This window comes from Lutra lutra, chromosome 1, assembly GCF_902655055.1.
Source record: "Lutra lutra chromosome 1, mLutLut1.2, whole genome shotgun sequence".
In the NCBI taxonomy this organism is placed as follows: Eukaryota; Metazoa; Chordata; class Mammalia; order Carnivora; family Mustelidae; genus Lutra; species Lutra lutra.
The window spans coordinates 15325048-15340081 of record NC_062278.1 but is presented as its reverse complement, the minus strand read 5'-3'; the positions used below and the strand labels follow the sequence as shown (position 1 = coordinate 15340081).

At 37.8% G+C, this 15034-nt stretch overlaps 1 protein-coding gene across 3 annotated transcripts in view; it reads right to left on the bottom strand.

The window, feature by feature from the left end:
* The window catches only part of GRIK1 (glutamate ionotropic receptor kainate type subunit 1), a 395219-nt gene that overhangs the window by 52260 nt on the left and 327925 nt on the right, over positions 1–15034 (bottom strand). For 2 of the 3 annotated variants that reach the window (XM_047721195.1, XM_047721214.1), the window contains exons 8-9: positions 3977–4084; positions 1573–1617 (exon numbers count right to left, since the gene is read on the bottom strand). In XM_047721195.1, the coding sequence (XP_047577151.1) occupies positions 1573–1617; positions 3977–4084 (153 nt within the window). The remainder of the gene's footprint in view (positions 1–1572; positions 1618–3976; positions 4085–15034) is intronic. The other variant, XM_047721204.1, reaches the window with a different exon arrangement.

The following is a 15034-nucleotide window of genomic DNA, read 5'->3' as shown; positions in this document are numbered from 1 at the left end:
TATGAACACATATTTTAGTTACAGACTTTGGAAAGATTGCTACATCTTCTTTTGGGAAAAAAATGCAGGTGGACTATTCTATACTCAATAAGGTCAGCATTCAAAGAGCTTTGGGAGTTTGAATGTGCGTCTTGTTGGAAAAGGACAATGGATCTTACGTGCCAGTGCTCGGGTTACTGTAAATTGTTGATGAGCAGTCATAACACAAAACAGCACACCACAGTATATGCAACTTACAATGTGGGCAATGCTAGGTCAGCAAGAAGGAAGAGGTACAAAGGCATGATGTTGTATCCCTGGGAAGTGGGGGGTGATGATTGCAGTTTAGTGACAAATAGAGGACATTCCCCTCCCCTGCATGTAATTTCAGAGCTTGGATTCCATTCCCTAGGATATTTGGTTTGAATTAATTCAACATTGCATAAAGTGCCTGGAGTCTCAAGCTGGATTAGTGGAATAAGCTTCTTTCTGGGGGCCAGTTAGGTTCGTCTATTTATTAGCAATGAGGAAACGAGATTGCCTTCTCTATGCCTTTGGTAGTCTGATTCATTGAAGATTAAAACATGGATATTAAACTTAACATTTTTTAAACTTAAAAGGACATTTTTGAACTCATCTACTGAGTACTACCAAAAGAAAGTCAAGTTGTGGACCACAAGGAGAAACTGTTTACACTTTCCACGGCTTAAATGATCATTTGCAAGATAAAAGCAAACCTGACAAAACCATTCAAGTTGAACAACCTGAAGTAAGTCAAGTTGCACCCATCAATCATTAGATATTTTAGCAATTAGGTTTAGGGAGAGAGAGAGAAAACAAATGACAATGTTTGCATATCAGTCGGACATTTTCTGGATCCAAATGTTTTTAATGTCTAACATTTGCTTATACAATAAATCTGTGTGCATTCATTGACAACATGATATTGTACAATAAACTATGAAATAGGGGGTGTTAGAATTTACAAGATAATCTCATTTCCCTTCCAGAGTCTCTAATGTTTTTGTCCTCTGGAAACTGGCTCTGAAACAAATTGCCAGACGATATGCACTGACAAAGATCCTACGCAAAACAAAGATATCTCCTGAGAGAAGGGAATTTCTGAAAATGGCTCCTGTTTTATGGCGGTGACTTTGAGGGAGATGTCTTATCCTAGCCTTCTGAGTCTTAGCCTATCTGAACAGTCTGATGGATCACATCTATTGTTTTCATGCCTCGTAGGGAAAATATTTAGTGATTTGAAAAGGAATATAAATGGACAAGTGTCTGCTTCTGTTGCAATAACCTGCTTTCAGTGCTAACTAGGACTGATCCTGCCTGGAAGAAACAAAAATAATTTAGGGGGGAATATTTAATCCATCACTATTTAATCCATCTCAAGCGTGTTTTCAATTCATGAGTCATGTTATTGAGAGACAACATACTCAATCTCCCCGTTCTCTACATAGACGATTGCCTCTAAACTGCAATTAGAGATCTACCGTTTGGGCGAAACCAGAAAGGTGCAGGCTTCTCCTCTCACATTCCCCACCCCACTCCCAGAGCTCCTGCAGTTTTTGTCCGAGTACAAACCTTCTTCCACACTTTATATAAGTGTTTAGACACTTCGTCAGCAGCCTTGGTTTTCGGAGGGAAAAATAAAAATAGCACTTAATTAAAATGGAGCATGGAACCCAGAAGGTAGCAAGGTGTGTGAGCGCTCAGTGTGTTACATTCCCCACCCACTGTTTGGAATCTTGCACATTAATTTATCTTGCACATAAAACCTGAACACAGTAAAGAGATGAACTAAGTACTTGGGTCCCACAGAAGTTACTTCCACTTAGTAGTACAGCCCGATGTTCACTTTTCCTTTCCCACATAAAAAAAAATCATATAAAGATCATTTTAATTTGTACAGCTTTGCTGCAGAGTGAAAGGGTCTTCATCATTCTTAAAGAAGGCCTGTTCAAGGTATTTCCATAAGCAGAATCAATCTACACACTCATGCACACACTATCGCTAAGCAAGTAGAAAGCACACTACACTTGATGACATGTTCTTTGATTATGTGCATCCAGGCAATAGGAACTTGAGTGGAAGTGAAAAAAATGGGACTTTTTTCTTTTTTAAACAATTTTCTCTGTGGACCTCATGAGAGGCTGACATGAAAAGATTGGGCATCTTCTCCCATGACTCCTGAGAGAGATGGGCTGGCTTCCCCATTCCCTTAAGGCCCAGTCATTCCTTCCAGGAATGGAGCCCAAGTCACCTGAGGAAAGAAAAGTTATTGCAAACAATGAAGAGATAAGAAACAAATTGAGAAAACACTTTCATCTAATTTGATTTTGCCTTTGATGGGAAAACACCAATGGAGTGTGCATAATATTGCTGTGTATAAATAGCTGTGAAGGCACAATGATGGCTCTGTCTCTTTCATCACACGTCGGAGCCAGAGTGATGTTTTCTTAACAGCTTTTCTTCCCCATTCACGTCTATACATTAACAGAGTGGAGGGGGGAGAGAGGCATGCATAGAAGAGCAGACATTTTTGTTTTTTTTTAAACAGCCATTAGAAGCTTTCAGTCCCTAAAAATATTCTTTTCTTTTCTTTTGTGTCCACAGCCCTGATGGAGGCGAGGTGGGTGCCTCGTGCTCTGTCAGACGTGTTAAACTAACAAACCAGCAAATCCAAGTGAAGAGACCCCAGGGAAAGAGACAGAGAGATGGAAAGACGGGGGTGGGGGGGAAGGAGAGACAGACAGACAGAGAGACATAGAGAGAGGGCCAGGAAAAGCCAGAGAGAGAGAGAGAGGCAGAGACAGAGACACAGAGAGAGGCAGAGAGACAGAGCCAGGAAGAGAGGGCATTTTCAAAATGGGAACCTGTGCACATAATGTGTACCCTCCGAGCTGCAAACTAATAATTTTCCTCAAACATTTCCACACCAGTGGTCACCATCTATTACATTCAGCCTAATTAATCTTTGTTTGTTTTAATTAGGCTATTTAGGAATGGGGCCTAGTCAGGACCTTAAAAAAATATGTTTTAGTTACCAAAAGAAACAGAACATAAATGGAAATCTTATCTCATTTTTAAAATCAACCCAAACATTTCAATTAAGTAAGTAACTGGTTGCCAAAGGTACTCTTCTATAGGAAACGTACCTTCTTGTCCACTACAGTGAAAAAAAAAAATGTTGGATTACAGAATTTTGATTTTCAGATGATTGTTTTGGGGGCTTCAAAGCTTTTTTTTTTTTTCTCCTTTAAGTCCTAAAGGGCAAAAATCTTCACAATATAAGTGTTAATTAATTCCAGTACATAATTGTGAATAATAAAATTTTATTATAAAATACACCAAGGAGCCAAGTTCTTTTATCATTATTGTTATTATTTAACTAAATAGTTCACATTTGCATTACTCTGCATGAGCTCCTATGGAACTTGGAACTTTGAGAGATTGAGAATTACAACTAAAATAATCCTAAGATCAGAACACAGCATGAAAATGATTTTTTGGCCTATTTCCTCCTAAAATCAAGGCTCTAGTAAGCCCTTTCTCTCCTACTTTAGTCTGTCCCTCTGTCAATCTGAAGTGCAATTAAAATTCATTGCTGAGTAGAACTTGGAAACCATTCCATAGATAAATCACTGACAAACTCCTTGTTTTCCACATCTAAACATAATTTCCTAAAACCTTTGAGAGATGGGGCTAATGACAGTTTACCCATAGGGCCATATGTATTTAATACTGTAATCATGCCTGCTGTATAAACTAAGCACTAGATGAATGTTAGCATTGCTATTAATAACATACAATTTCAGAAACTAGCATGTCAGCATCTATCAGCAGAGTAGGGAGAGAGAGCTAAAAAACTGGCCATAAATGAACATGCTAAGAGAATCATCTTATCGCTCTGCTATTTGTGGGTACAATTAAAATGCTTAAACAGTGCTCTTTATTTTATTCCGAAATTTATTATTGAGAAGGTTACCTTTTCAGTTCCTTCTTCTTTGAGACTAATAATGTCCAGATCAAAATCCTTCCTCAAGCCATCAGTTTTATTGAAGGTGATACGCCCAGTCAGACCATCCCACCGGGCCTATGGACAAAAGGAACATGGCATTACTGTTTCACACTTATCATAATCCTAACACCATCAAAATTGTAATACTTCGAATTCATCATGGTATCCAATTATTTGGTTTCACTGTGGTGTTAGAAAGCATCGCATTGCTTCAGTAGCTCAACAGCAGAACACTTCCCTGTTTTATTAGCACTCATTTATTTTGTCAGTTCTAACATCTAACATCAGTCAAATCTGTGATAGTGACAATTTAAATGGGCAGTATGGAAGGAATGACTGTAAAATACTCTACACATGAAGTAAACAAAGTCTGGGAAGCCATAATATTCTATTTTCCAAGGTCAAGTCAAATCCCTTTTAAGGTACTGACAAGGTAAGTATCCCCTTCCCTACTTTTTTTTCTCTGTGAAAAGGATATAATCCGGTGATGCATTATTGAATTTTTAGGGTATTCAGATTTAGGCCTTCCAATGTCATTTGGCCACTGTATTAGTTTCCTGAAGCTGCTGTAGCAAATTATCACAAAGTGGGGTGACTTAAAACAACAGAAATTTGTTCTTTCATATTTCTGGAGGCCAGGACCAGATGTCCAAAATCAGTAACACTGGACAAAATCAAAGTGTAACAGGGTCATGCCCCCTCACAGGAGACTCTGTTCCTTGATTCTTCATGTTCCTGGTGGCTGCCAGCAATCCTTGTCCTGTGGGGGTATCTCTCCAGTCTCTGCCTCTGTGGTCACATTGCCTTCTCCTATTCTGCCATCTGTCTACTTGTCTCTTATAAGGATACATGTGATGGCATTTAGGACTCATGTAGATAATCCAGGATACTTACTCCATCCCAAAAATCCTCAGTTGAGTTATATATGCAGTGTCCTTTTTTTTTTTTTTTTGCCAAAAACATAACATTTACACATTCTAGGGATTAGGACATGGATACCTTTTAGAGGAGCCATTATTCTGCCTGCCACATGTATATCCACATCATGTTAAGAACTAAAAGTCACAGTGGTCTCCCCTTCACAGAACTCACACTGGACATCTTTGGTGGTTTCATTAAATAAAAAAGAGTGACCCCAGAGTTTCTTGAGCTTCAGTCTCTAGGTGATTTTTGGCAATCTGGCCTAATTCAAGTTGACTTAAAAATGAGGACACAAGGGAACTCAGTCCTAGCTGTTTTTCTCTTTCCTGATTTTACCAAAATCACTGGACATTTGTAAAATGTGAAGAAAATCCTGAAAGATGAACTATATCTGGGGTGTCTATACCATGTGTACCTGCTGACTGATTTATCTATTTGGCCAAGAGGTAGAGCAACGCAGAGGAAGTATGAGTTTATCACAGAGCTGGGTTTGAATCTCTGAAGTATGACTTCATGCAAGTGACTTAACCTGAATCTGGATTGTCTCAGATTTCAGTGTCTGATCCATGCAAGGTTTCTGTGAGATTTAAATGGCACTTCACACAATTCTTAACTCACTGAAAACTTAAGGATTATTTTGACAACTATCTCTTATTTTCCTTCCCACATTCTCCACAAACTCTGGAGTTTGGCTTTTATTACCTCACATGTCAGGACTCACATGTAGTGTCTTTTCAGATCTCTTCTGTATTTCATATTACAAACCAACATCAGATTCATTGTCCCAAAATGAAATTTTCATACTCATGCAATTTCTCCCAGTACATAAAGTACATAGTGGATTCATGTTGCCTACAAATTAGTTGAAATCTTGAGTTTACATGTGAGGTTGTGATGGTTAAGTTTATCTGTCAACTTGACTGGGTCATGGGATATTTAGTTATCTAGTTAAACATAGTCTCTGGACATGTCTGTGAGGGTGTTTCCATTTGAATCAGTAGACTGAATAAAGCAGACATCCGCAATGTGAGTGGGCATTATCTAATACATTGAGGGCCTGACTAGAACAAAGAGGCAGAGGAAGGGGAAATGTGCTCTCTCTGTCTCATTGATTGAGCTGAGACATTGGTCTTCTCCTGCCCTTGGACAAGGATTTAACACTGTTGGCACTGCTGCTTCTCATCGTCTCTGTGCCAGAAACTATCTCAGAATATAGCACCTAGTAGTTTTCAATTTAGTAGGAACAAGAACATTAATGTATTTCAACAAAGCCCTATGGGTGTGAGGAAAAGATTTGCACATAGTAATTGAAGAAAGAAGTGTAGGGAAGAAGTACTTACCCCAACTGCCCAGAAAGAAAGATTCAGCAACGACTCCTACAAGAAGGAAGGCCCAAGCTCTCAAAGGATGAGAAATTGACTAAGCAGGGCACCTAGGTGGCTCAGTCAGTTACACGGCTGTGTTTGGCTCAGGTCATGATCCCAGAGTTGTGGGATCAAGCCCTGCATTGGGTTTGCTGAGCGTTGAATCTGCTTCTCTCTCTGCCCCTTCCTCCCACTCCTTCTCTCTCTCTCTCTTTCTCTCTTTCTCCCTCTCATGTGGTCATTCTTTTTCAAATAAATAAATAAATAATCTTTTAAAAAAAGATTGAAAAAAAAGAAGAAGAAATTGGCCAAGCAAAGTTCTACAGCCTGAGTAAAAAGCATGAAATACAGTATGTCTGCCATAGATCTATAATGAAAGGTAAGGAATGATGAGAAATGAGCCTAGGAAGGAGGTAGGTGGGCACTTGTTCTTAAGGGTGTTATGGATTGTGCTACTTTTTGCTTGGACTTTGCTCAATAGACATGTGGGAATGGTCAGAATGTTTTAAGCCTAGGAGTGTCTTGAACGGATGTGCTTTCTAGGGAGATCATTTTAGCAGAACTAGGAGAAGATGGCTCCAAGATCAAGATTGCAAGCAGAGGATTGGCTGGCAAATAATTCTCACAGAACAAAATAACACATATGCACATGCACACATATGAACATAGGGACAGCACAATTCTTCCATCTTCCTGTCCCACCAGCTTGCACACCATTAACTATCAATGGAAATACTTCCCTAGCAGGGTAGCTGGCTTCAAGAAGAAAGCATTGCCATTAAAGTTCTTACAGACAGAATAGAGAATGGGATCAACTCAATTATCAGGATCCAACACAATTAACCCAGACATATTTTCTGGCTACCATGCAGATGGAATAGGAATCATGTCAGAAGGAGATTTTATCACTTGATAATGCTGGAAGTTAAATTCATGTCAGGAAATGACACATGGACACATGAAGCCTTTAGCTCTCATCTGAGCCATCTGTATGGCCAAACTAGATGTTCAGTGACACAAAAGAAATACCTCAGATCCTTGAAATTTGCCTCCAGAGTTTATTGCCAAGGGAGGTCATAATGACAAATGCTAGCAATAGCTTTAAAAACGAGATGGTATATTTTTACAGTTGACAGTAACACCTGTTGTTACACTTGGTGAAATACAGGTAGTCACATTCTCTGCACTGGGACCAAAAAAATCGATATTGGATCCAAGTAAGGCATGTCCTCTCCTGTGTTTATTTAGGCACACCTTCTGACATTGCAATCTCCTTTTCCTCTCCACCACATTCCAATCCCACTTTTTATACTCTGGCCACTTCTTATTTTGCAAGTAAAAGGCTGGTTTCATGGATTGGTGGGGTAGATGAGATTCACTAAATAAACTGCTACATTCGTGTTGTAGCATCTAACTGAGGGTGGGAGACAATTCGTCTAAGACTTTAGTTGGGTGGAAATCTGTGCAGTGTTAGGGGTTTGGACTAAATCAGTCTTTCAGGCCAGTTCTCCGTGCTTCTCAAAATGTGCAGTTTTAACCCTCCCTCTGATCTGTGTGGAAAGAGGTAGTTTTCTTCATTAAAGTTCTACAGGATTTTCAGACAGGTTTTTTTCTACAGACAACTTCTCCTTCTTGGGGGTCATGCTGTGAGTCAATTCGATACATTGTCCAGAGTTTAGGGAGCTCTCTGAAAATGGGCAAAATTGGTAGCATTTATCTCTTGATGTAGCATATAGCTCATAGCAGGGTCTTAAAATCCAGTTCAGAAATCCAATTTCATTTTCACTAAGTGTGTCTATTGTGTCCCTTTGTTTGGATTCTGTTGCGTTGCTTTGGATCTTGAATTTAGTGTTCCAGTCACTGGTGCAGTGTAATTCCCACTTCTCGCCTCTCCTCCCTGCTCATCCAAGTGGCAAAAAAGTTCCTTTTCGTGCTTTAACAATGCTTCCTTCCCTGCCTCAAATATCTACAAAGACTCCCTGCCTGGTTCTTTACTGAACTGAAATGTCTTTTGACCTTCAAAGTCAAGCTTTTCTTGCTGACACAATTGCCTTGTCTTCCTAACTTCCATCCCTATATGAGCATTTCTGTCCATGTTCTTTGTTTAGTTTTTCAAAGTAATTGTTGATTAGCATTTATTAATCATCAGTGTATTATTGATTAGAGTGAATAGGCAATGACTAACTCCTGGATATGAGGAATAAGATCCATAAGGAAACGATTTTCTGGGGCAAGGCTGAAGCATATACAATTTACATAATGATATATAATTATATTAGTCATAATTACAATTTGTTTGCCTTATGTAGAAGCATTTGCACAGGGGACAATTATAGTATACTTAACTGAAAACAATACTTAAACTATTGTCCCTATTTTAGGAAATAGCTTTAATTTCTACCCTGCATAAGACCTCTTGACAATAATTGTCTAATAGCAAGTAGATCAAATGGTGTGACTTTTTTCTTTTCTCTTATCAGGCGCATTATTTGATGGCCAAGAGACAGAAATCAAGAGCTGAAAGAAGAAAAGAGAAGTTTTCATTAATGTCTTACTTGTATGCTCTTTCTCAAGATAATCTTTACTATCCAAATGAATTATATATATTTTAGTTTTGAGGAAGTAAGTGGCTAGTACCTAACTCTAGGCTCTTGTAATAGTTAACTTTTAACTTCATTTTGTAAAAATGATTGCTTTTATTCATTTTTTTTCCTAAAGGGGCTTAAATATATAAAAGCACAAAAAGCCTCCTTTCTTAGAATATTCCCTGACACAGCCATTCCTATTTACCATGGGGAATAAATTCTTTCTTATTGAAAGAAACTTCCTTTTTGAGAGCAGGGGAGAATGTGCTTCTCTAGTAGATATAATCTTGTAAGGACAATGGTTTCTAGCATTTTCATTTATGTATTAAGGAATTTTGCTTTTTTGTAAGAATATTGTAAATAGAAAGTTCATGGCAAACCCAAAAGTAAGCATCCTTTTGAATTAGATTAAGATGAGAGAAAGAAATTTTTCCATGACTATCCTATGTGTTATTGAAACTTACCAAAATTTGAAAATAAAGGAAAAAAAAATTAAAGACTGCATGCCCTTTGTCATTGTGGCCCTTGTCTAAGAGGCTCACCCAAAGATGATTTGATTCTCTAGGGAAATATATCTTAATTCCCAGACTTTGTAAAATGTAAATCTATAATGTAAGTGATTTCTGTCTAATAGAAAATATAACCCTCAAATTACAATTTTATTGCCCTGGCATGTTAACCAGTTTTGATTTTCCAGGTAGCCTCCTCAATTACTTTTCCTCTGCATCTCCCCAGAATGAGCTTCGTTCCCTCAAAGTTAAATGTGCCTTCAACAGTGGCTCACTTTATATTTGTGTTAGTCACATTTGTAACTATTTTAAAATTATACTTTGTTTTGGAGATGGTTCTACCAAGATGATGAAATAAACTTACTTGCCAAAGGCAAACTTATGGGTCATTTTGTCCTCTTTATCCTAGTCCTGGATCAGATCCCAAACAGTAATGGATATTACCTTTGCTGATTCTTTGTTTCTCTTGCTCTTTTCTTTTCACTCTATATTTTGATACTGATTTTTGCCCAAGTATATAAGTCTGTAAGTACCTTGCCTAACTCATAATTTGGGCTCTTTCTATTTTTATACTGGGTGCAGGGACCAGTGTATCTGTGTCTGGTCTCTGACCACTGGGCCATCTCTACTGCATAGTTAAGGGAGCACTTTGTGTCTCAGAAGATCTTCATTTTGAAAAAAAAAATCTTAGTTTTGGCCATGCCCAAGTCTAGGGACTAGTGGTTATCTGCATGTTAGTCTAGTCTCAAGAACACAGGCAGAAGAACACGCTGTGTACATGGGAATCTGATTTGCACGTGGCCACTAAGTCATTCTCTATTGGTTGCAACATTGAATTGGAATCTGGCGTTTTGTTCTGAGTACATGGTGGTCTGTCATGTAAAGAAAGTAATCTAATTCTCTGTCAGTAGTATGACAAATGATTGAAAATCTGGTCTGTTAGCATTTTTCTTTTGTCTGAGCAAGAATACATCTCAGGTTCGCTGGAAAGGAGAAATACTCCTTGAATTCCAAGTCCAAGATTTTTTGTGTTCTATGTTTACTTTCAACTCATGGCTGAGAATGTGGAATTAAGGCTGCAACCCTCAGAGACTACATCTTTGATTACTTATATTAATATACCCAGGATTCCTATTATATAGAGAAACTAAAGTTTTATTATATTTTATGTGTTACCCTTAAAAAAAAAACTCTCAGAAATTTCTAGCTCAGAAGCAATTTTATGTAAAAACCCAAGTGCATCTTTGACCACATTTAAGGATTTAAAAAAAAAATTAACAATCAATACATGTCTTTTCCTTCATTTTACCCGTATTGAGTTACAGTTTCAGTCTTCCTTTTTTTACCAATCTGTTTTTTTGTTTCTTGATGAGGAGGGTAAGTAGTCAAATTTCTTAAACTTCTTTTAAAAAAAATTATTTATTTATTTGTGAGAGAGAGGAAGAAAGCATGCACAAGTGATGGGGAGGGACAGAGGGAGAAGCAGATTCTCTGTTGAGCAGGGAGCCCGACTTGGGGCTCCATCCCAGGACCCTGGGGATTATGACCTGAGCTGAAGGCAGACACTTAACCAACTGAGTCACCCCAGACACCCCATGAACTTCTTAAACTTCTTATACTGGTTTACTGAATTGCTACATAATGTTTAAAATGAAGGAGATATAAAATTATGTATGTAATCACATTGTATTAGAATTCTGACAAAATTTTTGTATCAACAGTAATTATGCTTTGTGATGTATCTGTTTAAACATAATTTCCAAGTTCCTTATTGAGTTTAAGACCTTGAGCTAATGATAAATTAAGTTAATGGATAATCTTTGAGTATCTAAATGGCTTCTCAATAAGAGATAATACTGATGTACTGGTCACTATATATGTGTGTGTACATATATACATGTATATCTCTATATATCTTATTATTTTTATATGTTACAGAGAAACTGTCCTTTGGGTCATGGTAATGAATATGCTTCTTTTTGCCACATTGAAAAAGATGTTTAAAGGCTATATGTGGCTCCATAGGGCTGCATAATGCACACTCATTTATAAGTAGGGTAATGGGCTATACTTTTAAATACAAGCTAAAGAGAAAATATGTACTAAATAATGAAAACTACAGTAAACAAAAGAGCATGAGTGTGTATACTATTTGAGGGGACTGAAATTTGTTTGTGTTGGTGCAAACATGATAAGTCTGAATAAAAACAAAGATGTGTGTTAAATTTTTGGCAAAGTTTGTTCAGTTTGGCTGGCTTTATTAGAAAGATATGTATTTTAAGTTTCTGAATTCTGTTATGTCAAATACTATATGAATGTAAAACTGGTAAGATTTTTCTCTCTTTCTTTTAAAATGATAACTGGTCTTGGCGTCCTTAGTCTACTCTTACGAAGGCATACATTTATAACTTTCCTTCTATGTAATATGATGATAGACTTTTGTTCCTTGCATCAACAAGTGGTTTCTACTTTCTCCTCATGTTTGTATGAAGTTTTTGTTATACCCTATGGACTGGAAAATGGGTCTTTGTCAAAGAATGGGCAGTTGCAGAGGCTCTTAGGAAAACGATGCCAGATTCTCTTACCTATTGGTACTTTAAGAAATAGAGCCATGGGGACAGACTTTGGAACTTAAAGTGATGTCACTTAAATGATTTGGACTGTTACAAGAGCACTGAATTGGGACCTCTAGAACTCTTTTTGTAGGTCCAGAGAAGACCTCATGAAAGCAGGGTGGTCCAGCTGTATAAGACTTAAGTAAGATTAAATGAATGGTGATGAGAAATCTGTGTGATTATCTGGGTTTGAGTTTTGCTGATATGGTTTTAAATGTTCTATTAAGGGAGTGAGGATGTCCTTTCTTTACCTGCAAACCTCAACATATTAACCTACATATGACACATTTCTTACACGGTATTTTCTTCTCCCTGACGTCTCAGAATTCAGTAACAGCTTACTAAATTTTATGGCAATGTGGTCATTTGCATAAGACAACAAATAATCTGTCTTCTGTTTTTACCAGGATAGAGTTTGACAAATTGGTTGTATAAATGAGGTCATACCAAGATTGTTACATCTGAGAATAAATCTCATTTAATCAGATATAGCAAACCCACCATTAAGGAACATATGTTCTCTTTTATCTGTAGACCCAAGATCCAGAAACTGCCTCAGGAAACTGGTCTGTTATTTGTTCTGTGATTTATGGGATCTCACACTTATAGGTGGTAAGGAAGGTCATTGCCTGACAGGTCAGGAAATCTATCAGCTTTTGGGTACTTCAAAGAGAAATTCACCAAAATATACATAGGTATTATAGGACTGCTATGCAGATGAATTTCTTGGATTTAGTTTCTTACCCTTGTGTGATAGGGAGAATAACACCCTCCCAACCCCCAAATCTCCATGTTCTAATCCCCATAGCTTAAAATATGCAAAAGGAACTTTGTAGATGTGATCAAGTTAAGGATCATAGAGTGGGGAGATCATACTGAATTATCTGGGGGCCTGATGTGATTGCAAGAGTCTTTATAAGAGGACCCCAGGAGAAGTCAGGCATGCAGAAAGAGAGAGACAAAGAGAAAGAGACTGAGAAAAGCAAAGCTGTTGCTGGTTTTGAAAATAAAGGCAAGGGTCCACAACGCAAGGATTATTAGAGGTTTCCAGATACTGGAAAAAATAAGGGAACTGATTTTCCTGTAGAGTTTCCAGAAGGAAACAGTCTTGCTGATGCCTTGACTTTAGCCCTCTGAGACCATATCAGACTTCTGACTTCAGAATTGTAAGAGAATAAATTTGTGTTGTCTTAAACCACCAAGTTCGTAGTGATTCATTTAAGTGGCAATAGGAAAAGAATACACCTTGGGATAAAAGACCCCATAAGAGCAACAAAAATATGTTTGGAACAAAAAAGCTTTTGAAAATGCTATCAGGGTTTCCTTTAGAAATCTGCATATAAAAGTTACTTTTCTGGACTGAGTAATTGTTTAAAAACAGTAGCTCTGAATTTGCTGGCCATGTTCAAATAGGCTTATGTGGTTGATTAACACCTTGCATGTAAACTAATCAGGTCCAAATACAATGACACCAGACTTTTTGTAACATGAACAATCTTTGGAGATTATTTATGATACAAAAGAGGAGTTCTGAACAAATTGTCTAGAGCTTGGAAATAAAGCAAAAGGATGACTGCTTTAAGGTTCTATGGGATCATTGTCTAACAGGCCCACCCAAGGAAGATTTAATTCTCCAGGTGATTATACTTTTGCTTGTTTTACTATTTTCCATTGTTTAGGGTCAAGACTACGAAATTATATGTTAACTTGTAGATTTTTGTCCAAAGAAGATGCAAATAATTCATGTCTGGTATGAAGGATAACCTCAGAGGTTATGGTTTTATTGTTTTGTAGGACAATAATCAGTTTTGTCTGTAACTCAGCCTCTCCTAGTGGATTACATAATCATTATTGTTCCAATTCTTTAAACCATTTTTACCATCCTGCTAGTTCCATCATGAAGGTAAGTGTATTTTTTTTTAAGATTTATTTATTTGAGAGAGGAGAGAGAGAGACACATAGCATGAGTGGGGGGAGGGGCAGGGGGAGAGGGAGAATCCTTAAGCAGACTCCCCACTGAGTGGGGAGCCTGATGCAGGGCTCTATCCCAGGAGCCAGAGATCATGACCTGAGCTGAAATCAAGAGTTGGACCCAACCAACTGAGCCACCCAGACACCCCAAGGTAAGTGTATTTTTGGCACCAGCCTTTCTTTATATTTGTATGAAAACCATATTTGTATGTTGATAACTTTTATAAAGTTAAATATTGACAAATAGGAAGTGGTATAGGTATATTAGCTCCTTTGATCTTTACAGCAGCCAGAGAAGGTAAGAAGAAGTGTCTCCACTTTACAGAAGAGACGAGGCCTTACAGTTACTAAAATGCACTGGAGGTATCCAGAACCTATTCTACCTCATGTACTCTCTCCTTCACCGCACGGCATGCCTATGAATAAGGTCATGAAAAAGAAAATGAGGAGGTGTGGGCCAGTTTCTCCCAATTTAAATCCTCACACTTGACTTTGCATAGGTCATGAGGAATGGACATTCTCAAGCCAAGACACAAAAAATTCAGAAGGAAAGATAAATGAAATTTAAAATCAGCACCAAAATCTTAGCTTCCCACTAACTCAGTGTCACTTTCAAAGCCTGAGTTGCCCAAATTGACCCAACTTGGATCTTCTCAGTTTGGTTAGAAAAATAAAACCTCTGACCTGGCCTCTAGTATCTTACTTCTTAGTTTCTTCATGGAGCACAGAGCAGCATCTCCTGAAGATCAATATCTCATGGCTAGAGAGTTCTGGTATCTTGACTAAGCAAAAAGAAGTCATCAGCCTTTCTATTAGAAATCATGGGATAACTGGGATGTACACACAGCATTCCAATGGCCATCACGGTGCAGAGCAAGAGAAACATCTAGAAAATGTTGAACTCTTGGTATTAATGCTGGTTTGGTTGAAATGCCTCTAATTTTCCTGTCATCACTTCCCTTTGCTGCCCTTCAGAACCCACCCTACCTGTCAATTAGTACATTAAATAGAGAAGGATGGTTCTACTTTCTAGGGTTTCCATTTTGGATTTACTTGCATG